This window comes from Pan troglodytes, chromosome 4 (assembly GCF_028858775.2).
Source record: "Pan troglodytes isolate AG18354 chromosome 4, NHGRI_mPanTro3-v2.0_pri, whole genome shotgun sequence".
Classification (NCBI taxonomy): domain Eukaryota; kingdom Metazoa; phylum Chordata; class Mammalia; order Primates; family Hominidae; genus Pan; species Pan troglodytes.
The window spans coordinates 120,602,105-120,629,678 of record NC_072402.2 but is presented as its reverse complement, the minus strand read 5'-3'; the positions used below and the strand labels follow the sequence as shown (position 1 = coordinate 120,629,678).

General features: G+C 42.8%; 1 protein-coding gene and 1 long non-coding RNA gene across 9 annotated transcripts in view; one reads left to right on the top strand and one right to left on the bottom strand.

Moving 5' to 3' along the window:
- Positions 1 to 25,239, bottom strand: part of SNX24 (sorting nexin 24) — a 184,027-nt gene extending 158,788 nt beyond the window's left edge. For 3 of the 8 annotated variants that reach the window (XM_063811475.1, XM_054684549.2, XM_054684550.2), the window contains exon 1: positions 23,761 to 23,952. In XM_063811475.1, the coding sequence (XP_063667545.1) occupies positions 23,761 to 23,820 (60 nt within the window). In that variant the 5' untranslated portion in view covers positions 23,821 to 23,952. Of the gene's footprint in view, positions 1 to 23,760; positions 23,953 to 24,907 lie in introns of those variants that run through there. The other 5 variants (XM_063811476.1, XM_063811479.1, XM_517896.8 and 2 more) reach the window with 4 other exon arrangements.
- On the top strand, positions 23,936 to 25,953 carry LOC134810100 (uncharacterized). Its single transcript, XR_010157318.1, has 2 exons — positions 23,936 to 24,588; positions 24,668 to 25,953. It is a non-coding gene; the product is annotated as an uncharacterized LOC134810100 (long non-coding RNA).
- Positions 25,954 to 27,574: the final 1,621 nt, after the last annotated feature.

Here is a 27,574-nt window from a genome sequence, read left to right as displayed (position 1 = left end):
ATCAAATGTACACTAATTTATTCAGCAGGTTTCCTGGTATCTGAATCAACGTCAGAAATCTAACCAGTATTTGTTATTCTGTTATTGACAAAAGGAGGCATATTTAAATGATAACAAGTACTCATGGGTGTCATTTGGAAGTTAAATTGTTCCCCAAGGACAGCCTCCATAAACAGCTACATTTAAAGGTCATTTACCACCAAATTATGAACAACTGTTGCATTTATTAGCTCAGGCTCAATAGTTTGGAAGCTGCAGTCATCAATTTCTACTGACAATGAGATCTAATTGTTCACCGATAATAAACAAGGAAAACAGAGCTTTTCTATAAACTTTTATCCTGCACTATATTCACATTTTAAAAATTTGGTTGCACACTTTCCACAGGTATGCATTTATTATTTCCAACTGCAAATAAATATCAGATAATAAAATGTAAAAACGTTTCTCATTTTATATTTATCTGAACAAAATGAAGAAAAACACTACGATGTTTATGAAGGAAGAGTACGTTTCACTTTTGGAAGGTGGTACAATAATTAATTTTATGTGTCTACTTGACTGAGCCATTGGGTGCCCAGATATTCAGTCAAACATTCTGGGTGTTTCTGTAAGAGTGTTTTTGGATGAGATGCAGATTTAATCCTGTAGGCTGAGTGAAGAACATTATGATTCATAATGTGAGTGGACCTCTTTGAATCTCGGAGGCAACATATTCCTCATTTGGGTGTGTTACTCCTGCCCATTTATCAAGTGACTTGAAAAGATTCTAGTTTTGAGTGGGTCCCAGAATATGGATAGGCTCTGCAATAGGTCCAAGCTGCCATGCAAACTGCTCTGCCACTTCGGCCATATGATCCAGCAGATCCAATGGTGCCTGAAGTATCCGTGGCAGATACGGATGTTGTTTGGAGTCTCTGGCAGGTTGCTATAGGTTAAGTGCAATGCTGGTTGTTAGAATTTTGGAGCAAAGCCCTGCCTACCTCTATGAATAACCACTCTACTTTTGAGAAACAGCGCTTACCCTGCTACTGAGTCTTAGTAGAGACTGAATGCTTAACCATGGGCCACCAAGTTACCATGTGACCTAAGCTGGCCATCATGAACAGTGTGTTATCTGACCCATCAAGCTATAAAGTTGGGCATGATCAGCAGCACTCCATCATCAAATGGAAATAGTATATATGAGATGAACCCAAGCAGGCCCTAAAGGCACAAGTAAGTTACAGGAAGAGGTAGCCCACATGCCATAGTCCCTAATCCAGCTACACTGCCTTCTCTCCCAGTCTGCACCTATGGCCCCATGGGGAGTTCCCTATGATCATTCTGACAGAGGTTTACGATGGTTCTACATGATATACAGGTACTAACTGGAAGTGGTCAGCTGCAGTACACTGTCCCTCTCTGGGATATCTTTGAAGCAAAGTGGTGAAGAGAAATCCTCCCTGTGGACAGAACTTCAAGCAGTACATTTGATTGTAAACTCTCCTTGGAAGGAGAAATGGCCAGACATATGATTACACAACAATTCAGGGGCTGTGGCCAATGGTCTGAATGGATGGTCAGGGACTTGGAAGGAATACGACTTGGAAGACCATGTCTTCCAAGAAGACCTACATGGAAGACCTCTCTAAACAGTAAATGACAAAAAACTGTGAAGGTATTTGTGTCTCATGTGAATGCCCACCAAAGGGTGATCTTAGCAGAGGAGGATTTTAATAATCATGAGGATTTGAATAAAATGACTCCTGTGCATACAAGTCAGCCTCTTTCCCCAGTCACCACTGTCATCACACAAATGGGCTCATAAAGTAGCCATGGTGGCAGGAATAGAGGTTATGCACAGGCTCAGAAATATGGACTTCCACTCACCAAAGCCAACCTGGCTACAGCCACTGCAGAGCACCCAATCTGCCAGGAGCAGAGATCAACACTGAGGCCCCAATATGGCACCATTCCATATTGGGAATGATCAGCCAGACACCTGACAGCAGGTTGACTACAATGGATTGCTTCCATCATGAAAGGGGCAGAGTTTTGTCCTTACTGGAATACACATTTACTCTGGATACAGACTTGCCTTCCCTGCACACAATGCTTCTGCCAAAACTATCATCCCTGGACTTACAGGATACTGTATCCACTGCCATGGAACTGATTTCATAGCAAATGAAGTGAGGCAATGGTCCCATGCTCATGGAATTCACTGGGCTTACCATATTCCCCATCATCCTGAAACAGCTGGCTTGGTAGAATGATGGAATGGCCTTTTGAAGACTCAGTTACAGTGCTAGCTAAGTTGCAATACTTTGCAGGGCTGGGTCAAGTTTCTTCCCAAGGCTATACATGCTCTCAATCAACATATAATATATAGTGCTGTTTCTCCCATAGCCAGGATTGATAGGTCCAGGAATCAAAGGGTAGAAATGGTAATAGCACCACTCACCATTACCCCCAGTGACCCACTAGCAAAATGTTTGCTTCCTGTCCCCAGGACTTTATGGTCTGCTGGCCTAGAGGTCATAGTTCCATAGTGAGGAATGCTTCCATCAGGAGACACAACAATGATTCTGATGAAATGAAAGCTAAGGCTGTTGCCTAGCCACTTTATGCTCATGTCTTTAAATCAACAGGCAAAAATGGGAGTTACTGTGCCATGTATTGCTCTGCTATGTACTGGCTGGGGTGACTGATCCTGCCTACCAAAAGGAAACTGGACTACTACTCCACAACAGAGGTAAGGATCTCCTGTCTGGAATATGGCAGATCCCTTCAAGCATAGTATTAATATTACTGTACCCTGTAATTAAAGTCAATGAAAAAAACTGCAGCAACCCAATTCAGGCAGGACTACTAATAGCCCAGACCCTTCAGGAATGAAGGTTTGAGTGACCTACCAGGTAAAGAAACACAACCAGCGGAGGTGCTTGCTGAAGGCAAATGGAATATGGAATGGGTAGAGGTATTTATAAATACCAGTTATGGCAGGGCGTGGTGGCTCACACCTGTAATCCCAGCACTTTGGCACGCTGAGGTGAGCAGATCACTTGAGTTCAGGAGCTCCAGACCAGCCTGGCCAATATGGTGAAACCCCAACTCTACTAAAAATACAAAAATTAGCCAGCATGGTGGCACTCACTTGTAATAACAGCTACGCAGGAGGCTGAGGCAGGAGAACTGCTTGAACCTGGGAGGTGGTGGTTGCAGTGAGCTGAGATCTCGCCACTGCACCCCAGCCTGGGTGACAGAGCAAGACTCTTGTTATTCATTCATTCATAAATAAATAATGCCAGCTATGACCACACAACCAGTGACAGAAATTAAGATTGAATTGTCATGAGTATTTCCTCCTTATTTTGTTACAAAAATATGTATGTATATACAGCAAACAAATATCTTTGTTTTCTTCTCTCTTAACCCCTTATCATGTAGCATATGATGTATTGACTTTATGTCATAATATTTAAGTATTAATTATTAACTTTATGTCATCATATTTAAATTATCAGATATCAAGAAGAGTAAACATCACTCAAGGATTCTACCTTCTCTTCTAGGGAAGGAGTTAGTGTATTTGGGGTTATAGGATGGATGTATCATGTGAGGTAGAATTATGAAATTGTTATTATCTTTATTTGGAGAATAAAGACAGTATTTGACCCCCAAATTAGAGCTTCCAACTTGCAGTCTCACCAATAGTGTGTTAGAGAACCTGCCTCCTCTCACCTCCATCCTCATCATGACTGGTTTTTATCAATCTTTTCCATTTTGCCTATTGAATTAAAAAGCAAGCAAGTGGCTGGGCACGGTGGCTCATGCCTGTAATTCCAGTACTTTGGGAGGCCAAGGCGGGTGGATCACCTGAGGTCCAAAGTTCGAGACCAGCCTGGCCAACATGATGAAACCTCATCTCTACTACTCTACTAAAAATACAAAAATTAGCCAGGCATGGTGGTGTGCACCTGTAATCCCAGCTACTCAGGAGGCTGAGGCACGAGAATCACTTGAACCCGGGAGGCAGAGATTGCAGTGAGCCAAGATCGTGCCATTGCACTCTAGCCTGGGCAACAGAGCAAGATTCAGTCTCAAAAAATAAATACATAAAAATAAATAAAAAGCAAGCAAACAAACAAATCTTATTTTACTTTGCCTTTCTTTAATTAAGTATGGTTTAAGGAAATGTGTATGAATACCAAGTTGATAGGGAGTAGGCTTTTCATGGTTAATTTTATGTGACAACTTCAGTGGGCCACAGGGTGCCCAGATATTTGGTGAAACATTTCAAACTAAGCACCTGTGAAATGGTACTTCAGAACCTGCTCTACCCACAGTCTTCTCCTTAGTAAACAATGCCATCATTCTGAAACTGCCTTTGCAAAAGTATGGCTGAGACAGTGAAAGAGATCTAACTTAACTGACTCCATCTTGCTTCCAACCTCCAAGCTGTCCTTGTTCATTCCTGAGTGCAGGCTGACCTAACCTTGGGAGGAACTTAGTCTACAGTTTATAGTTTAAAACAAAGACGATAACAGCCCTTTCCCAAAGCAAACCTCCTTCTTGCCTGGGGACTATACTGCCTTTGTAGGAGTAAGAAATTAGCCACAAGATTAGAAATTATGCTTTAGGAGTCATGCAGCTGGAGGCTGCAAGATTCTGCCCTCCCTAAGCTGCTCCTAAGATCAGTGCTTAAGATATTTTGCAGACCCCGCACTTGACAGATCAGCTGGCACCACCCACATCGATAAACTGGCTCATCTGATCTTGTGGCCCCCACCCAGGAACTGACTCAGTGCAAGAAGACAGCTTTGACTCCCTATGACTTCATCTCTGACATGACCAATCAGCACTCCTGGCTCACTGACGTCTCCCCACCCACTAAATTGTCCTTAAAACTCATCACTGAATGTTTGGGGAGATTGATTTGAGTAATAATAAAACTCTAGTTTCCTGCACAGCAGGCTCTTGTGAATTACTCTTTCTCTGTTGCGGTTCCCCTGTCTTGATAAATCAGCTCAGCCTAGGCAGCAGGAAAGGTGAACCCATTGGGCGGTTACAATTCTTCCCTTTTTTCAGGCTAAAAACCTTGGGAGTCACCTTTGTTCGTCACTTTTTCTCATGCCCCAAATCTAATCCATCAGTGGATCCTATGGCCTCAGTCACCAAGAGCTATCAGGAATCCAACCATCTTCCAACACTTCCTTCTACAGAACTAACTGTTGTTCTAAGCCATCATCATCTTTTACTTGGGATACTATAGTAGCTTCCTAACTGAGCTTCCTAACTGCAGCACTCTTCCTTATAGTTTATTCTCCACACTAAAATGGGAGTAATTCTTTTAAGACATGACTCATGTAACCAATAGGTAAGCTCCACAAAGGGAGGGATTTTCATTTACTTTTTTTGCTACTGTGTCCTTGGCATCTAGAACAGTTCCTGGCACATGATTGGTGATCAATAAATACTGAATCATGTCGCTCCTCTGCCTCCTACTTCCCAAAGTAAAAGCCAACATGGGCTGGGAACAGCGCCACTGAATCACGTCGCTCCTCTGCCTCCTACTTCCCAAAGTAAAAGCCAACATGGGCTAGGTACGGTGCCTCATGCCTGTAATCCCAAAACTTTGGGAGGCCAAGGTGGGATGATCCCTTTAGCCTAGGGCTTTGAGACCAGCCTTGGCAACACAGTGAGACCCCACCTCTACAAAAAATAAAAAATTAGCCAGGTGTGATAGCATGTGTCCATGGTCCTAGCTGCTTGGGAGGCTGTGCCTCCCGAGGATCAGGTGATCCTGCTGGAGGATCACTTCAGCCTGGGACATTAAGGCTGCAGCAAGTCATGATTGCACCACTGCACTCCAGCTTGGGCCACAAAGTAAGACCTTGTCTCCTCCCACCTCAAAAAAAAAAAGAAAAAAGAAAAGCCAACGTCCTTATCACTGCCTACCAGACCTATGCTCTGCCCTCCCACCCCACCATTCCATTTCCCATTATTTCCCCCACCACACTATATATGACCTTATCTCTTATCACTCTCTATTTTCCTACTGCATTCCAAACCCACTGGATCCTTTCTATTCTTAAAACACACTATGCACACTTCCACTTCATGTCCTTTGCACATACTGCTCCTTCTGCCCAAAAGACACTCCCCTTGGATAACCTCATGACTCACCCCCTCACCTCCTTCAGGTCCCGGTTCCAATGTTGCCTTCCCAGGGAATGATTCTCTGATGATCCCCCAGCACTCTTTACCTCTCTTCCTTTCTTTTTCTCCATAGTGCTTACAACTATCTAAGATACTATATTTAATTTAATTATCATGTTTACTCTTACTCTCCCCCAACTAGAATGCAAGCTCCTTGAAGGTAGAGAATTTTGATTGTTTTGTTCATTACTGTATCCCCAGCGGGAGATTAGTATGCCTGCCACTTAATAGGTAGATAAATATTTGCTAAATAAGTAGATGACTTGTTTTCATTTTCTCTTGACATTGTAAACAATGCTACAATGAACTTTATATGTATATCTTTATGAATTTATGGATACAGACTAAAAAGTGGGAAGGTTGTTTCAAAGGGTATATAAATATCTTATCTAATATATACTGCCAATTGACCTCCAAAATAGAGCTTCCAACTTTCAGTCTCACCAATAGTGTGTTAGAGAACCTGTCTCCTCTCACCTCCATCCTCAAAAGGACTGGTTTTTATCAATCTCTTCCATTTTGCCTATTGAATTAAAAAAAAAAAACATGCCTTGTTTTACATTGGGTTTCTTTAATTACTGGTGAAATGGACTATCTTTTCTTCCTTTCTTTCTCTTTTTTTTTTTTTTTTGAGACAGAGTCTTGCTCTGTTGCCCAGGCTGGAGTGCAGCGGCGCAATCTCGGCTCACTGCAAGCTCTGCCTCCTGGGTTCACGCCATTCTCCTGCCTCAGCCTCCCCAGTAGCTGGGACTACAGGCACCGCTACCACGTACTTTTTTTTCGTAGAGACGGGGTTTCACCTTGTTAGCCAGGATGGTCTCGATCTCCTGACCTCGTGATCCGCCTGCCTCGGCCTCCCAAAGTGCTGGGATTACAGGCGCCAGCCACTGAGCCCAGCCTCTTTCTTTTTTTTTCTTTAGTCACTTGTACCCCTGATGTTTCTCTCCCCTTAACAAAACCAAACAAAAAACCACTCCCTACTCATGGCTGCTTCCAGACCATACTTTTAGCTGGGGATCTTCAGTCCCACTGTAACCACTCAACCTAATTCTTTAAGCTCCAACCCCAGTATGTGTCCCTCCTTACCAACTATCCACACTTCTTACCCTTCTCCATACAATTCCCTGAGCCTAAAATGATTTCCCTCCCTTTCTCAAACTGGCAAACTTCCACTCAGCCTTCCAGAGTGAGCTTTCATGTCAGCGGCCCCTGCCCCGCAACACCAATACAACCACTGGGAATGGGGGACACAGAATAAGTAACCACAAAAATGAATTTTTGCTCTACCTGTCTATGTAACCTCAATAATCAGATGAATTTCCATTAGCAAGAAATAGAGAAAAGGGTGAGGGTGTAAAGAGAGAAGCTTACAGTTTATAAAACAATCCCTACTAAGAAAAGGCAGCTGGTGAGATTCAATTCACCTATTGGCTCTTCCTTAGAATGAGAATTATAAAATCAATGAGAAGAGGGGACTAGCATATTTCAAATACCAACTCACTCTCCTCAAAAAAGAAGAAAAAAAAGCAACTGAAAAGGGACACCATATTGGGCGTTTCAAATATACCCAATCTAATAATCAGAATTTAACCAGCAAATTACATGGGATCTGAGAGGGCTTTTAGCTTTGTGGAAGGTTTTCTGCTCCTTCTAAAGTTTTCAGGAAGGTTAAAAAAAAAAAATCCTGAGAGTTTTCCCAAATCAAATGAAACAGCAAATGAAGTGAGGCAATGGTCCCGTACTCACGAAATTCACTGCTTACCATATTCCCCATCAATCTGAAACAGCTGGCTTGGTAGAATGATGGAATGGCCTTTTGAAGACTCAGTTACAGTGCTAGCTAAGTTGCAATACTTCGCAGGGCTGGGTCAAGTTTCTTTTTTTGGGAGGGGTGGTGGACAAAGTCTCGCTCTGTCACCCAGGCTGAAGTACAGTGGCAGGATCTCGGCTCACTGCCAACTCCACCTCCTAGGTTCAAGCAATTCTTGTGCCTCAGCCTCCCAAGTAGCTGGGATTACAGGGGCACACCACCATGCCCAGCTAGTTTTTGTATTTTTAGTAGAGACAGGGTTTCACCACGTTGGCCAGGCTGGTCTCAAACTCCTGACCTCAAGTGATCTACCCATCTTGGCCTCCCAAAGTGCTGGGATTATAGGCGTCAGCCACCGCACCCAGCCTCAAGTTTCTTTCTCTTGCATTTATTTATTAGATTGGGAACATAAAGGAAGTGGTAAAAAGACTCCACCTGAGTGAAACTAAAATGAATTCTCAGTTACTATGAGACGACATTTTCCTACTATGATAGATAATTAAATAATTCAGCTTTTAAAAATTTTCCTGGCCGGGCGCAGTGGCTCATGCCTGTAATCCCAGCACTTTGGGAGGCCAAGGGAGGCGGATTACAAGGTCAGGAAATCGAGACCATTCTGGCTAACACAGTGAAACCCCATCTCTACTAAAAATACAAAAAATTAGCCATGCATGGTGGCAGGTGCCTGTAGTCCCAGCTACTAGGGAGGCTAAGGCAGGAGAATGGCGTGAACCCGGGAGGCAGAGCTTGCAGTGAGCTAAGACCACGCCACTGCACTCCAAGCCTGGGCAACAGAGCGAGACTGTGTCTCAACAACAACAATAAAAAAATTATTTCACTCTTTAAAAATTGTTAGAAATGTGGTATGCACCTCTCACTGTTAGTGCCCCTTCATCTCCTACAGGGCTAATCTGATTCTACAAATGGAATAAAAGACAGAGTAAGACTTCTTTCAATGTTTAGAGTGGCCCAAAAATAACAAACACAGCCTATGAGCTAGGACCATGAGCCAGGAACTTTGGGGAACTTACACACGTAAAGCACATCAATGGTCAGTCTATGTCTTATGTTAATTATGAGGACTAAACTCTGATTTTTTTTTATCTTGCCCAAATTCCTATCTAAGCGGTCTGGGAGTCATGCCCACAGATGGGTTTTATTTAACCCTGTATATCATGATTTACTTTCCAACCTGACTCTGGCATAACATTAGGAGAGAAAGAAGAACATCAAAATATTTTACCCTGAAACACGTTTCTTTGCCATGTTTTGATGGCCCTGCAAAGCTGTTCTTTGTGGGGAAAATTTTGCATCTGTAAAGAATCTCTATTAACACAGCTAGAAGATCTTTTTCTTCCAGACCCTCCCAATCCTAAAGAGATTAACTAAGATCTGAATAGGAAACATTTGTCACCTATTGTCTCTAAGGGCAGCCACTATTAGACTTCAAAAGAACTTTGGTCTCTACAATCTTTATCTTAACCTGAACATTCCCTTTTTATCTATCCCAGGTTTTTAGGCAAACTCAACCAACTGTCAACCAGAAAATATTTAAATTCACTTATAGCCTAGAAGCTTTTGGCTTTGAGTTGTTTCACCTTTCTGGACAAACCAATGTATTTCTTAAATGTATTTGATGTCTCATGCCACTCTGAAATGTATAAAGCCAAGCTGCACCCTGACCACCTTGGACACATGTTCTCAAGACTTCCTGATGGCTGTGTCACGGGGCCATGGTCACTCATATTTGGTTCAGAATAAATATCCTCAAATATTTTACAGAGTTCAACTCTTTTCATCGACAATTATTATTATTTATTATTTGAGATAGTGTCTTGCTCTGCCACCCAGGCTAGGGTGCAGTAGATTGATCATGGCTCACTGTAGCCTTAACCTCCTGGGGTCAAGCAATCCTCCCACCTCAGCCTCTCAAGTAGGGACCATAGGTACATACCACTATGCCCAGCTAATTTTTTAAATTATTTGTACAGGTGAGTTCTCACTATGTTGCCCAGGCTACTCCTCAAATCCCTGGGCTCAAGGGATCTTCTCACCTTGGCCTTCCAAAGTGCTGGGATCACGGGCATGAGCTACCACACCCAGCCAAATTTATTTTGTTGGGGGAACAGGATCTCCATATGTTGTGCAGTCTGGTCTCCAACTCCTGGGCTCAAGTCTGCTTTGGCCTCCTGAGTACCTGAGACTGAAGGCATGAGCCATTAACTTTTTCCTTTCCCTAAATCTCTTAAGGAAAGACTAAGATAAGCAGGTCTCATTCATTCATTTATTCAAGTGCCAATGATTACAATATCCAGGCAAATGATTACAATATCCAGACATGATACCTAGAAATCAATGGCATTAAAACAGACAAGGTCAGCCTGGGCCTGGTTGCTCACACCTGTAATTCTAGCATTTTGGGAGGCCGAGGCAGGTGGATAGCTTAAGTCCAAGAGTTTGAGACTAGCCTGGGCAACATGGTGAAACCCTATCTGTACCAAAAATACAATAATTGGCCAGGCGTGGTGGTGGGCACCTGTATTCCCAGCTACTGAAATAGTGAGACATTTAAAATAATAAATACAGTTTTATAAACTTATTCACAGAAAGAAATGAAAATGATTTTTAACCATATAAAAAGATGTTCAACTTCATTCATAAGTCATAAAATCATGAATGACATTAAGAATTACATTGTGATACTATTGTTCACCTATCAGATTGGCACAAATCCAAGAGCCTGAGAACACTCAGTTGGCAAGATTGTGAGGGAGGATACACACTCATATACTGCTACAGTAATGCATAATACCACAGTCCCTATGGATGGGAATTTGACGACATAAGCTAACATTAAACATGCACGTAATTTTTGGTCCAGTAACCACTGCTAGAAATTTATTCTAAAGACTCACTGACAAAAATACAAAAAGACATGCACACAGGCTATTGATTGAAGACAAACAATGGAGAACAATTCAGATACAGGCTTTACCTTGTTTGACTATACTTTGCTTTAATGTGCTTTGCAGATACTGCATTTATTACAAATTAAAGTTTTGTTGTTATCCTGCATTGAGCAAGCCTATCAGCGGCATTTTTCCAATAGCATGTGCTCACTTTATGTCTCTGTGTCACAGTTTTGTAATTCTCCAAGTATTTCAAAAACTCTTCCACTATTATTTTATCTGTTATGGTGATCTGTGATCAGTGATCTTACAAGTTACTACTGTAATTGTTTTGGAGTTCCACAAGCTACACCCATAAAAAGATGGCAAACTCAATAAATGGTGCTGGCTATCCACAATAGCAAAGACATGGAATCAACCTAAATATCCATCAAAGGAAGACAAAAGTGCTGTAATTCCAGCACTTTTGGAGGCCGAGGTGGGCGGATCACGAGGTCAGGAGTTCGAGACCAGCCTGACCAACATGGTGAAACCCCGTCTCTACTAAAAATACAAAAATTAGCCGGGCATGGTGGCACGTGCCTGTAATCCCAGCTACTCAGGAGGTTGAGGCAGGAGAATCGCTTGAACCCGGGAGGCGGAGGTTGCAGTGAGCCGAGATTATGCCACTGCACTCCAGCCTGGGTGACAGAGCAAGAATCCATCTCAAAAAAAGAAAATGTGGTACATATACATCATGGAATATTACGCAGCCATAAAAAAGAATGAGAGAATGTCCTTTGCAGGAACATGGATGAAGCTGGAGGCCGTTATCCTTAGCAAACTAACGCAGGAAAAGAAAACCAGATACCACATGTTCTCACTTACAAGTGGGCGCTAAATGATGAGAACACATGGACACATAGAGGGGAACAACAGACACTGGGGCCTACTGGAGGGTGAAGGACAAGAGGAGAAAGAGGATCAGAAAAAGTAACTATCAGGTACTAGGTTTAGTACCCGGATGATGAGATAATCTGTACACCAAACCACTGTGACATGAGTTTACCTATATAACAAACAGGCATATGTACCTCTGAACCTAAAAAAAAAAAAGTTAACAAATAAATAAATAAATGATGAAGGGATAAGTGGTAGCCATATGTAGAAGATTGAAACTGAACCTCTTCCTTACACCGTACACAAAAATAAACTCAGGCCGGGCACGGTGGCTCCTGCCTGTAATCCCAGCACTTTGGGAGGCTGAGGCAGGCAGATCACCTGAGGTCAGGAGTTCGAGACCAGCCTGACCAACATGGTGAAACCCTGTCTCAACTAAAAATACAAAAATTAGGCGGGTGTGGTGGTGTGCACCTGTAATCTCAGCTACTTGGGAGGCTGAGGCGGGAGCATTGCTTGAACCCGGGAGGCGGAGGTTGTGGTGAGTTGAGATCTTGCCATTGCACTCCAGCCTGGGCAATAAGAGCGAAACTCCGTCTCAAAAAAAAAAAAGAAAGAAAAATGCAAATCAAAACAACAATGACATATCATCTCACATCTTTCAGAATGGCTATTATTAAAAAGTCAACCATGAAGGAAAGATACTGAGGAGATCCCTGACCCAAAGGAAATAGACTGCAGCACCGAATGGAAGACTTTGGAGTCACGGAAACTTTTCTTTTGAGCTATTTACAGCTTTTAACCATTAAGTAACAGACCAGGTGCAGTAGCTCATGCCTGTATTCCCAGCACTTTGGGAGGCCGAGGTGGGCAGATCACCTGAGGTCAGGAGTTCAAAACCAGCCTGGCAAACATGGTGAAACCCCATCTCTACTAAAAATGCAAAAATTAGCCAGGCATGTTGGCGGGCACCTGTAATCCCAGCTACTAGGGAGGCTAAGGCATGAGAATTGTTTGAACCTGGGAGGCAGAGGTTGCAGTAAGCGGAGATGGCACCACTGCACTCCAGCCTGGATGACTCTGCCTCAAAAAAAAAAAAAAAAAAAAAAAGACACAGAACTACCATTTGACCCAGCGTTCCAATTATTGGTTATATACCCTAAGAAAATAAATCATTCTACCATAAAGCCACATACGCATATATGTTCATCACAGCACTATTCACAGTAGCAAAAACATGAAGTCAACCTAAATGCCCATCAACAGTAGACTGGATAAAGAAATCTCGATACATATACGCCATGGAATACTGTGCAGCCATAAAGAAAAACAAGATCATGTCCTTTGTGGCAACATGGTTGGAGCTGGGGGCCATTAACCTAAGCAAACACACACAGAAACAGAAAACCAAATACTGTACATTCTCACTTGTAAGTGAGTTATAAGGGAGCTAAACAGAAGAGCACATGGATACAGAGGGGAACAACAGACACCAGGGATTACTTGCGAGTGGAGGGAGGCAGAAGGGAGAAGATCAAAAACCTACCTATTGGGTACTATGCCCATTACTTGGGTGATGAAATAATCTGTACGCCAAACTCCTATAACATGCAATTTACCCATATAACAAACCTGCACATGTACCCCTGAACCTAAAATAAGTAAATAAATAAAAGATGGCAAATTTAACTGACAAATGTTGTGTGTTTGGGCTGTTCCACAGACCAGCAATTCCCTGTCTCTCTCCCTCTCCTTAGGCCTCACTATTCCTTAGGACAAACAATATTGAAATTAGGTAAATTAATAACCCTACAATGGACTCAAGATAAAACTTTAATGGGTGAGAAGTTGCTTCTTAAGGAAGGGCAAAGAAAGTGGTTTCTTGAGATGGAATCTACTCCTAATGAAGATGCTGTGAACACTGTTGAAATGATAACAAAGGATATAGAACATTACACAGACTTAGCTGATAAAGCAGCAGCAGCATTTGACAGGGTTGATTGCAATTATTTTTTAATAGAGATTGGGTCTCATGAGGTTGCCCAGGCTAGTCTCAAACTCCTGGACTCAAGCAATCCTCCTGCCTTGGCCTCTCTAAGTGCTAGGATTACAAGTTAGAGCCACCATGCTCAGACACCTGAAACCAATTTTGGAAGAATTTCTGAGGGTAAAATACTATCAAACAGCATCATATGCTACAGAGAAATCTTTCACTAAGAGTCAACTGATAGGGCAAACTTAATTGTCTTAGGAAATTGGCACAGTCGGCTGGGCGTGGTGGCTCACGCCTGTAATCCCAGCACTTTGGGAGGCTGAGGCGAGCAGATCACGAGGTCAGGAGTTCGAGACCAGCCTGGCCAACATGGTGAAACCGTCTCTACTAAAAATACAAAAATTAGGCGGGCATAGTGGCCTGCACCTGTAGTCCCAGCTACTTGGCAGGCTGAGGCAGGAGAAATTGTGGAACCCAGGAGGCAGAGGTTGTGGTGAGCCAAGATTGCACCACTGCACTCCAGCCTGAGCAACAGAGCGAGACTCTGCCTCAAAAAAAAAAAAAAAAAAAAAAAAGGAAAAGGAAAAGAAATTGGCACAGCCACCAACCTTTTGCAACCACCACCCTGATCAGTCAGCAGCCATCAACATCAAGGCAAACAAAGATTCCCACTCAGTGAAGGCTCAGATGATCATTAGAGTTTTTAGCAATAAAATACTTTTTAATTAAGGTATGTACTTTTTTTAGACATAATGCTACTGCACACTTAATAAACTATAGTGTAGTGTAAACATTTATATGCATTATTAAACCAAAAAATTAGTGTGACTTGCTTTATTAAGATAATCACTTTACTGCAGTGGTCTGGAACCAAACTCACAATATCTCTGAGGTATACCTGTACAGAAAAGAATGATACATCTTCATATATGTCCCTGTGCAGTGATCTCCAGGATATATCATTAAGTAAAAAAAGCAAGTTGAAATAAAATGTTTTAGTATACTACTGTTTAAGAAAAGGAGTGGGGACACAAATATATTAGTATGTGTTTATATTTTTTTCAATGGAAGGATAAGCCATAAGATTTTTTTTTTACATAAGTAACACTATGTTTTTTTTGTTTTTTTTTTTTTTGAGACAGAGTCTCGCTCTGTTGCCCAGGCTGGAGTGCAGTGGCATGATCTCAGCTCACTGCAAGCTCCGCCTCCTGGGTTCACGCCATTCTCCTGCCTCAGCCTCCCAAGTAGCTGGGACTACAGGCACCCGCCATCACGCCCAGCTAATTTTTTGTATTTTTAGAAGAGACAGGGTTTCACCGTGTTAGCCAGGATGGTCTCGATCTCCTGACCTCGTGATCCACCCGCCTCAGCCTCCCAAAGTGCTGGGACTACAGGCATGAGCTACTGCACCCGGCCTACACTATGATTATTTTTATATGCATCTTTTGATCCCATAAATCTGCTAGCAGTAAGGGCTTCTATATACAGAAGAAAAAATAATTCCCTTTCATCAGTGTAGTGCCGGGGGCAGCCTCATACCACTTTTTTTTTTTTTTTAAATAGTAATCGATGAGAGCAGAAGATAACAAAGTGAGGACAAAAGCAGATGCTGAATTTCAGTAGATAAACTCGATGCAGTGTGTTTGATTTAGAATTATGACTATGCTTTACACAAATACAAAACAAAATTAGTTTTTTAAGAATTCTTAAAAATACAAAATACAAGACTGGGTAGCTAGCTTGTGTTTTAAGTAGAGAACCAATCCAAGTGATTTTAAAACCAGTCATTTGATTGTACACTCCTAGTGGAACAGGCTGAAGAACAAAATAACTTATTTGGTTTATTTTCAAGTTCTTAAGGCAGGCACAGTGGCTCACAGCTGTAATGCCAGCATCTTGGGAGGCTGAAGCGGTAGGATCGCTTGAGACCAGGAGTTCAGGGCCTGCCTGGGCAACACTGCAAGACCCTCACCTGTACGAAAAAAATTTTTTTAAATACATAAATTTGAAAATAACATCTAAAAAAAAGTTAAAACATATTTCTAGCTCAATGAAAACAAGCTTGCTTGTGCCCCCAAATTTCTAAGCACCATATTTCCAAAATTCAATCCTCTTATGCCTATTTTAATTCTTAAATGAATGTACCATTCTAAGTTTGTTAATGTTCAAGAACAATGTTTTCAAACTGTATTTCTTGTCCTTAAGGGTAAGGAACATACCGCCGGGCGCGGTGGCTCATGCCTGTAATCCCAGCACTTTGGGAGGCCAAGGCGGGTGGATCACAAGGTCAGGAAATCGAGACCATCCTGGCTAACACGGTGAAACCCCGTCTCTACTAAAAAATACAAAACATTAGCAGGCCTTGGTGGCGGGTGCCTGTAGTCCCAGCTACTCGGGAGGCTGAGGCAGGAGAATGGCGTGAACCTGGGAAGCGGAGCTTGCAGTGAGCCGAGATCGTGCCACTGCATTCCAGCCTGGGCAACAGAGCGAAGAATCCGTCTCAAAAAAAAAAAAAAAAAGGCTAAAGAACATATTTTACACATGCTTGATTTAATCATTCAACAAATATTTAATGTGGGCTTCTGCTATGAGCCTACCATGAATGAGGCACTGTGCCAGCTACGTCCTTGTTACACAATGGCCTCCTTCATCGTACATGCTGGGAATGGATGACTGAAGGACATGGCGTGGAATTGTGGTCTTCCTGACATCCTGCTGCCCTTCTCCCACTGTGATGCCTGAGGGGTTTGGTGACAGGAATGGACTAACCCATTCCCAGTTGCAGAGATGCCTCCTATTTTAACTCCATCTGGTTAACCTACCCTCCTTGCCATGATGGTTGGTTAAGATAACCCTGGCCTCAGCAAATTGGCACTGGAATTCCTCTGCAATTCTGTGTTGAAAAATCAACTAGGGATAATGAGAAAGAAACTGAAGGGAGACTTATTTGCTCAGGGGTTCTCGGGAGAAAAGTGTCCTTACTATTAAATGCAGCTGGGCATGGTGGCTCATGCCTACAATCCCAGCACTTTCAGAGGCTGAGGTGGGTGGATCACTTGAACGCAGAAGTTCGAGACCAGCCTGGGCAACATGGTGAAATTCTATCTCTAGCAAAAATACAAAATTTGCTGGATGTGATGGCATGCACCTGTAGTCCCAGCTACTTGGGAGGCTGAGGTGGGGGAATCACCTGAGCCTGGGGAGGTCAAGACTGCAGTGAACTTTGATTGTACCACTGAACTCCAGCCTGGGCGACAGAGTGAAACCCTCTGTCAAAAAAAAAAAAAAAAAAAAGAAGCTATTCTGAAACAGAAGAGTCACTCTCAGGTAGCCAGGCTTCCTCACTCAGTGTCTCGGACTTGTTCTCAAAAATACAAAATAGTTCAGCAAACCACCACGGCACATGTTTACCTATGTAACAAAGCTGCACTTTCTGCACATGTATCCCGGAACTTGAAGTAAAATAAAATTTTTAAAAAAAGAAAAGAAAGAAAGAAATATATAGATATAGATATAGATATATATAGATATGTGTGTGTGTGTATATATTTATACACACACACATATATAAAATAGCACTACAGTACCAATAAAATGCACACAAATCACTGTTAATTCCAAGGCAGGGTTTACATTGTGCTTATTTTAAAACCAACAAAAACAACCAGAAACTGGATGCTATTAAGGTATTGATAATTTTGCGGTAATATTTACATTTTGGTTATGCTTTTTAAAAGTTTTTACCTGTCAGGTATACACTGTAAAATTATGCAGATAAAATTGTTTTGAATTTGCTTAAAAATACTCCAGAATTTTTTTTTTAAAGACAGGGACTGAGGTGTAGTGAATGAAAGAATTATAAAATATTGAAGGTAATGGGTAAATGATAGTTTATTAAATTGTTCTATTTTTGTAGTTTAACCCATAAAAGCTTCAAAATAATAATGATCATAATAATATTTCACATTATGATCCTATATATAAGAAGCTGTCTTGTGTACTGAAGAGCATGATACATTTCTAAGTGTTTATTAAGTAAATCAGTGATAGTATCCAGGTCCCAAGAAGATATATTTGTCTACGCATAACACATGCAGTCACGCACGTACTTAAAATGGACTTGAATCTAATTCAACGCTGTGATTTTTACAGCTATAAAAACTGAAGTCTAAGTCTGGGTGTGGTGGCTCATGCCTGTAATCCCAGCACTTTGGGAGGCTGAGGCATGTGGATCACTTGAGGTCAGGAGTTCAAAGACCAGCCTGGCCAACATGATGAAACTCCATCTCTACTAAAAATACAAAAAATTAGCCAGACATGGTGGCTCGTGCCTGTAGGCCCAGCTACTTGGGAGGCTGAGGCAGGAGAACAGCTTGAACCCAGGAGGCAGAGGCTGCAGTAAGCCGAGATCACACCACTGCACTCCAGCCTGGGTGACACAGGGAGATTTTGTCTCAAAAAATCAAAAACAAAACCAAAAAACTCAAGTCTAATACATTCATACTTTTGTATTGTGACCTAAGTAGTAATTCTAGTTTTGTTATTTTTGTCAACAATGTATCTTAAAATTCAAACTACAAGCCTACAGTGGCATCCAAGACCTATTATTCTCAGTTCTTAGAATGAACTGCTGTCCATCCTCAACTTGCAAGACCACTCAGGAGCATCTGGCACTTTCTTTCTTGTAAAGCATCTTCCACCCTCTCTCTTCCAGCCTCACACTCCTTGGTTTCTTTCTCCCTCTGGCTTCTGTGCTGGGACTTCTTTGCTTATTCAAGTTCTAAGGTTTTACCCTTGGCCCTCCCTCTTTCCTCACTCTTTCTCTGTGGGGTTTTTTTTTTTTTAACTTTTATGCTGAATGTCCCCTTAGAGCCATATTTCTAAGCCAGACTTAAATCCACCCTAGACTCCAAAATCAAATAGCTATACCCATCACCAAAAACTCAGTGGGTGCCCAAATGAAATATCTGCCCTGCTTCAGTTCTTATTTGCTTACTGGTACCTGCACCCACGGTAGTCACACTGCTGCCGTACATCTGGTCACCAGGTACTGGAGATATTTGCAGTCATCACTTCCTTTCCATGTTCAAAGCTAAAGTCTTAGTTCTAGCCTTCATCCTCTCCTTTCTGATCATTTGCAAGCGTCTCTTAAATGATGAGTACTCCAGAATCATCGCTACAGTCTGACTGTCTCCCCCAAATTCTCATGATGAAATTCTAAACCCATTGTATTGGTATTAGATGGTAAGGCCTCTGGGAAGTGATGAGGTCATGGGCAGAGCCCTCATAACTGGGATTAGTAACCTTATAAAATAGGTCCCAGTGAGATCTTTGCCACTTCTACACAACAAGCAGGGATCACCTACAAACCTGGAAATGGACCCTCGCTAAACACTGAATCTGCTAGCATCTTGATCTTGGACTTCCCAGCCTCCAGAACTGTGAGAAATAAATTTCTGTGGTTTATAAACTACCCAGTTGATTGTATTTTGTTAAAGTAGCCTGAACTAAGATAGTCATCTTTCTAAATGCAAAGCTAATCATGTTACTTCCTTCCTTAAAATTCTCCTATGACTTCCCTGTCTGAAGGTCCACACTCCCTTATAGCTCTCAAGGGTAGTCAGCTGATCTCTCCCCACTATTCTTACTGCAATCACTTTGCACAATCCTGAAATTCCAGTCTGCAGCACAAACCTCCACCTAACTCTCTGAGCTGCTACACGCCTCAAGATCACTGCTCTTCTGGTTTCTCTCCTCCTATGAAGATTACATCACTCATTATTCATTCAACAGACATGTACTGAATTCTGTATTAGGATACAACAGTGGAGATGGACACTACCTAGCCTCAAGGAGTTTATAGCTTGGGGATACTTGGGGAGTTTATAGCAGAGGATATTAAATAAGTAAGCCATTGGGTAGGGAATGGGACAGAATAATCTCCCCAGGAAGTAACATTTGGGTGCATCTGCATTTTCTTACACTACCATCTCCTACTTCTTCACAAACTTATTTAGAGGTGCCCCTCCCCCCACCTTTTTGGGGGGCATATCTGAGTTTTAAAATGGCTTATAAGATTTTGTCCTGTATTTCCTCTTTCTAAAATTCACAATCCTAGCAAAAACCTAATTAGATTTCAAAGTCAGCATTTCCTAAGCACCCCCACCTCAGCACAGCCACCCTGCCAGGCCAAACTGACCTCTCCCTCCCTCAGGCCCCTGGATACAAGGCTCCAGCTGACATTGGGTCACCCTAACCTTTCCCGGCCTAGCTCTGAGCAGCTTCTATATGGGCTGAGAATCCCTAAGGGCAGGAACACCACCCTTCCATCTTTAAATCGCCACCAACACAGTACAGGCCCACAGTAAATAAAGCTTTACATGTTTAAAGGGCAAAAATTCATTCTTTAAAGGTAAATTACTTAGTAAACTGAGAATAAATTTGTATAAACTTCTTGAATAACAATCGTGCAATATCTATAAAAACTGTAAAGGGCTGGAAATACCACTTCTAGTTAAGGTTCTACAGAAATCCTAGTAGTGGGCATAAAAAATCATGTCCAAGGATTTCTTGGCCATCAGCAGATACCTGGGGAAAAAATTACGGCACATCCTACCGTGGTAGAGCCCATCTCCAGTAGTTAGAAAGAGGAGGCAGACCTCTCCATATCAACATTGAAAGATGTCTATAAATTGTAAGATGACAGCTATACTAAAATCTTGCCATTTATTTTTTTAAAAGAAAAAAAAGTATGTGCTCACAGCACAAGGAAAAAATTCTAAGATACAACCAGAAACTTTACTTCTGGGGGAATGAGACTAGAAGCAAAGAGGAGAAACCACCCATTTCTACCTTAAACTTCCTATTACTGAATTTGTTAGAATGTGATGTCATGTGTTTTAAATTTTATTTTTATTTTTTATTTTGAGATGGAGTGTCGCTCTGTCACCTAGGCTGGAGTGCAGTGGCGCGATCTCGGCTCTGTGCAACCTCCGCCTCCGGGGCTCAAGAGATTCGCCTGTATCAGCCTCCCAAGTAGCTGGGATTACCCGCGCCCGCCACCACGCCTGGCTAATTTTTGTTTTTTTTTTAAGTAGAGATGGGATTTCACCATGTTGGCCAGGCTGGTCTCGCCTCCTGACCTCAAGTGATCCGCCCACCTCGGCCTCCCAAAGTGCTGGGATTACAGGCATGAGCCACCACGCCCCGGCCGTTTTAAATTTTAAACACAAACACAGGTCGGGCTCAGTGGCCCACGCCTATAATCCCAGCACTTTGGGAGGTCAAGGTGGGAGCATCCCTTAAACCTAGGAGTTTGAGACTAGCCAGTGCAATATAGTGAGATCCCATCTCTACAAAAAATACAAAAATTAGCCAGGTGTGGTGATTTATGCCTGTGCTACTCAAGAGGCCAAGGGGGAAGGATCACTTGAGCCCAAGAGTCCAAGGCTGCTGTGAGCTAGGATTGCGCCACTGCACTCCAGCCTGGGTGACAGAGCAATACCCTAGCTCTTAAAAACACACATTCACACAAACATAATCACTAAAGTAAAAAGGTATTTTTTACACGAAAGGGTACATTATTTTACTAGCTTCTTATTTAGGAAACTGAAATATTTTTTAAATTCTGGGGTTTTTTTAAGCTGCTATATTCATAGCTTATTCACTGCTATATTCCCTACACCCAGAATACAGACACAGCAGGCACTCAGTAAATATTTGTTGAATGAAAAACTGCTGTACAATCATAAAACCAGTTGTTCAGAGGGGAAAAGTATCTAATAACTGCTTCACAAACTCACAGAAGCAAAAAAATCCCTTCAGAAGGTATTTTAGGGCTGGGTGTGGTGGCTCATGCCTGTTATCCCAGCACTTTGGGAGGCCTAGGCAGGTGGTTTGCTTGAGCACAGGAGTTCAAGACTAGCCTGGGCAACATGGAGAAACCCTGTCTCTACAAAAAATTTAAAAATTATCCAGGAGTGGCGCCATGTGCCTGTAGTCCCAGCTACTCCAGGGGCTGAGGTGGAAGGATTACATGAGCCCAGGAGGCAGAGGTTGCAGTGAGCTGAGATCACCCCACTGCACTCCAGCCTGGGTGACAGAGGAAGACTGTCTCAAAAAAAAAAAAAAAAAAAAAAAAAAAAAAAAAAGAGAGAGAGAGAGAGATTTTAACAGTTTAGCTCCCAATCTGGATGAGTTAGGATTTTTTTAAGCAAATATTTAAAGAGCAAACTCTCATCACATAAGCAATCTTCAAACTCTCCCGAATTTGTCCAAAAAAGAGCTCCTTCCACATCAGTTTAATTCACAACCTGGAGTGTGGCACATGCCTGGTCATAAATACAAATAATAAAAAGATACATAAAGCTTTGGGAGAAAAACACAGCTCGTCTAATAGAAGAAAATCAATAATGGGCAATGAGCCTTAATTATGGTCTATTTCAAAGTGCTTATTTCTGCAGGTAATTAACTTTTAGCTTGAACCGGTAAGATCAACTTCATCTTTTCTTTGAAAGCCAACGCCTCTAACAAGCAGCCTTTTTATCTTTAGATCCTAAATGAATGTCCCAAAGATGGTAAGCCCTCCATGACTGTTGATAGTGCTGATGGGAGAAGTGAGATATCTGGGAGAAGGAACAACAAGCAAGGTTTTAGGCTTAAGAGACTTGGATAAACTCTCCAAGAAAAAAAAAAAAAAGCCTTGAACAAACTCGAGGGTTTGTTTGTTTGTTTTTAAGGAAGATACAGACGATTTAACGAAATGTGAATGCACTGGAAAGGATTATTTATATAAATAACTACCACTATGGAACACAGCTCCCTCTCCCTGCATTTTCCTTCCCAAGGAAAGCACTTTAACAACTTGTTTCAGAACACTTGGATCCAGCAGTCTACTCAATTCTCAAAACCCACCGACTTCCTGGACTATTTTTTAAATCACTGTTTTTCATTCTAAATCTTTCTTTGAGAGGGTAATTTAGTCCCAACTAAGAAAACACAATGGCCAAAACAGACTGTCACCAAATACCAGTAATATTTAGAGGAGGGGAGAGGGGTTAAAATATTCTCCATCAGAGTAATGTAACTGGTGTTTAGCAAGTGTGTGATTGATGTAAATAAAATAACAAATCTTTCAGACTGCCCTGCAATCTTTCTTCAACCCTACAGGTTCTTTAACAACTGGAAGTAAATTCTTCCAAGGTGTACACACACTCAGACATTTCTCCCACTAGCAATGACTGTCCAGGAAAGAATGTTTTGAATTCATTGGGAAATCTCCACCAACAATTCACTTAGTAAACGTGTTGCTCAAAGGGCCCATGCCCTGGTCTCTGCCCTCCCCTTCACTCTTGAGAGCAGGGGTCCTGTTTCACATTTCTCGGTGACCACAGTCCTAGGTATGAAACAGGTGCTCAGCAAGTAATTTTGCCATTTCATGGAACTGCACGACTCAAAAAGAAAAATATTTGGAAATCATCTAAAATCAATACACGTGTTTAGTTTGGCTAATAAACAGCTGCAAATTATGATTTAAAAAAAAAAACAAACAGGTTTTCCAGCTGAACGAATTATACAGAACTTGGAAGCCAGCGTGAACCTGCCGCGAAGCTACTACTGTCTGGACTGAGGGGGCAGCTGTGCCAGAAAGGAACGCAGCCCATCCTGGGCTCCCGAAGGCGGGCGGCGGGGAGAATGGCTAGTGCCGCGTCCGAGGACTGGAGCTCGGCCGGGAGGAGAGGGTTGGACCCCGAGGGGCTAGGGGCGCCCGCAGCCGCCGTGCCCGGCAGGGGCGCCCGTTTCCTTGACAACCGCGCCAAGGGCGCAGCCCTTCCTCTGGGACGGGGGAGGGGAGAGAAAACGAGGGGACCCCCTGCGCCAAGGCGGCGGCGGCCAAGGGTGTTTCCTGGGCGCAGCAGCCGCAGGCCTGGCTCGCGGGGCCCTGTCCGCCCGCGGCCCGCGCCTACCGTGTATCCCCGCTCCAGGTCGCTCTCCTCATAGCGAAAGGACGGGATGTAGACCTCCATGGCCGCGCCGGCCAGCCGGCTGAGGGCGAGTTGGGGGCAGGCTCACCGCCGCGGCCGCCGCTCCGCCCACGGCCGGGCCGCCCCGCCTCCCGCCCCGCTGCGCCCGCGGGGCCCCGAGGCTGCGGGCCGGACTCAGGTCTGCGGGCTGACCCGGCCGCTCCCGCGCCCTGGGCGTGCCGGGGGCCGGAAGCAGAGGGCGCAGGGCTCCAGGCGCCTGGGTTTTGGGCCTAACGGGCGGTGGAGATCAGCTGGGCCCGAAAGAGGCGGGGCCAGAAAACCTGAGTCTGCAGAAACGGGGTGTGCGCGCCAACGCGCTGGGCGCGGGGACTGGGCCGCACCCGGCGCTCCCTGACCTGCGGACTCCGGCTGGAGCTTGATTTGCAGTTTGCTAGACGCCACCATTAACAGATTGCCAGACAGCAAAGAATAGAAAGCGTGGCGCTTTTAACTTTTGTTTTGGTTGGTTTAATTTTTTTTTTCCCTCTCGGCTGGCATTAACAGCGGTGAACCAGCCGGCTTATACCAAGACTCTCCGATTTCCCTTCGATTCGAAGGTCAGCGTCTCCTGAGCTAGACGTCGAATCTGAGAATGGTGGTGTACCACAGAGCTCGAAAGTGAGCCCGAAAGTTGGCCGGTCACTAAGACAAACGCTCTGGCTTCACGCTGCAGTTCTAAAATGCCGCCTTTAACTGTGAGGGAAAAACAGAATACGGAAAAAAAAAAAAGGACTGAACCCGTGCCTCGGACCAGGGTCTAGTAGGCTGAAGGTACCTAAAAGATTAAATGTCCCGGCGGGGGAGGCTTGATTATCAAGTTAGTCAAGTAAACGTTGGGTTTCTTCTTTAGGTTCGCGCAGCGAGCAGAATAGAAACGTGGACGTGACTTGTAGGTCACTGAGAAGTGACCTCAGCCATCCAGGAAAAAAGTAAACAGCCAGCGAGCTTTCTTGGACTGTAAACAATTGCACTTAACTCCGTTTGTCCTTGAGTGCAGAGGACATTTCAGCTTAGCAAACCCTAGACTTTATAATGGGACCCTGAGCCGTGCAACAGAGGGATAAGGCAGCTTCTCGTTTTAGGAACTTACCTGATGTGGACCCCTCTACATTAGTCTCATCTGAAGATCCGTCCTCCTAACCCAGCACTCACACATTTGCAGCTCCAGGATGTGCCCTTCTCTCAAAACTCTGTGCCTTAGCTGTGCCCTGTGACTACACACCTTTCTTTTACTTCTGGCCAGCACCTCCTGAGGTAACTAACCAGCTCTGTGGATGATAAGCTATCTGAGTTCAGAGCCCAGCTTTTAGGTTACCTTAAGCCTCTGGTGACTATACACTGTATGTATGATTTATTTATCTACCCTACCTACTAGGTTTTAGGGCAAGCATGCTTTTAAAAACTCGTCATCTCGTGGTTGGCATAGTATCCAACACGTAACTTATGTAAGTACTCGTCTTTACAGAACTAGTGGAATGCAGCAGGTACTAAGTTCGGTATCACATAATGTCTCATTTCATCTCTATAACAATCACATGGCCGGGCGCGGTGGCTCATGCCTGTCATCCCAGCACTTTGGGAGGCCGAGGTGGGTGTATCACCTGAAGTCAAGAGTTTGAGATCAGCCTAGCCAACATGATGAAACCCTGTCTCTACTAAAAATGCAAAAATTAGCCAGATTACAGGGTGGTTACTCACCCCTGTAATCCCAGCTACTTGAGAGGCTGAGTGGGAGAATTGCTTGAACCCATGAGGCGGAGGCTGCAGTAAGCCGAGATCACGCCACTGCACTCCAGCCTGGGTGACAGAGCAAGACCCTGTCTCAAAAAACAAAAACAAAACAAAAAACCAGTCACATGAGGAAGCGTTATGATAAGACACAACATGAGTTTCAAGGGCCTCCCACCTCAGCCTCCCAAGAATCAAGTTTTTAATATGCTTTCCATAATATCCTACAACCTGTTAGTAGCCTAAAATATATATTTTGATAAAGGCATTTACCTGTTGGACTTAGGCAGAAATGTGTGATTCCATGAAGGTCTGATAAATGGTCCAAATGATATCCATTTGCTGTATTCCACTAATAGCTGTGTATAATTTACTTTTCCCTTGCTGAAAATGTATACAAACTATCAATGTGTGGGTGTGTTCTTGAGGGTCTATTAGCCCAGCCATAAATGGTAATTGTTACGATTTCAGTTATTATAGATGGCATAATTCAGGCTCACGGGAAGTAAGTATGAAATTACTAGCTAATAATTAGAAGAACTAAATTTCTAACCAAATTCTGTGAGTCTTCCAGCCACCGAGGAAAGGGAGAATAGAGCACCAAAGTAAAAGAACATGGCAAATGTATTTTCCTGTTGTTCCTATGTTATCTTTTAATCCAACTCTACAATCTGTAACAGGCCAGCTAAATATCTTTTCCTCAAAACATTAATAAAAATGCATGCTAAATACAAATATAAAACATTGAACAGTTAGTATCTATTAATAGAAGCAAACACTTTTCAGGAGCAAAATAACAAAATTCTGCTGGAATCTGGGTATAAAATTCTTACACTAAAAGTACATTTACTTAGTATTGGGTAGAAATATACTTCAACAAATTGAGATAAACTGCTTTAACACTAACATTTAGAAGTTTTGACTAAAATGTAAATCGAATATATTATACATTCAGCATTCAATTATAAGATTAATACATCATGACAAAGTAAGATTTATCCCAGAAATGTAAAGATGGCTAAACATTAGGACATCTTTTGATGTATTTCACAATATTGTCAGATTAAAAAATATCCCAATAGATTCTGGAAAAAATTAATGAAACAGTACAACTATTCACACAAATTCTTAGGCTAGAAGTAGCAAGAAATATCTTTAATTTGATAGATTAATGTCTTAGTCCCTTTTCTGCTGATGGAACAGGATATCACAGACTGGGTAATTTATAAAGAATAGAAGCTTATTTGGCTCAGAACCTGGGAAGTCGAAGAACATGGCCCTGGCATCTGTGAAGGTCATCTCATAGCAGAAGGGCAAAAGAGCATATGAGAGAAAGAATAAGGGGCTGGGTTCACTTCTTTAACAATCTGCTTTGAGAGAACATCAAGGGGGAAGGTTACGTTGAGAGAAATGAAGGCAAGAGAGAGGGGACAGGCATAAATTGGAGGATTTAGATGTGATGAGGTTAAAAGCAGATTTTCTGTTAATGAAGGAGAGAAGAAATGAGAAAGTAGTGAAAGGAGGAAAGTTAAGTTTCAGAAATGCTGACATTAATTTTTAGTGTACTGGCAGTTTTTAAAAAAGAATTACTTCAATATGAGCAAAAATTTGGAAAGAAACGCTTCAGATACCTTTGCTATCTTAACTCAGAAACCTGTACAACAGGCCAGGCGCGGGTACAGTGGCTCATGGCTGTAATCCCAGCCTGGGCGTCTCAGCAAGACCCTGTCTCAAAAAAAAAAAAAAAAAAATACGAGTTGCATTTAAAAAGACTGTTGTACAGATTTTTTTTTTTTTTTTTTTTTTTGAGATGAGGTCTTGCTGAGACGCCCAGGCTGGAGTGCAATGGCGTGATCTTAGTTCACTGCAACCTCCACCTCCTGGGTTCAAGCGATTCTTCTGCCTCAGCCTCCTGAGTAGCTGGGACTACAGGCACGTGCCACCATGTCTGACTAATTTTTGTATTTTAGAGACAGGGTTTCACCATGTTGGCCAGGCTGGTCTTGAACTCCTGACCTCAAGTGATTCA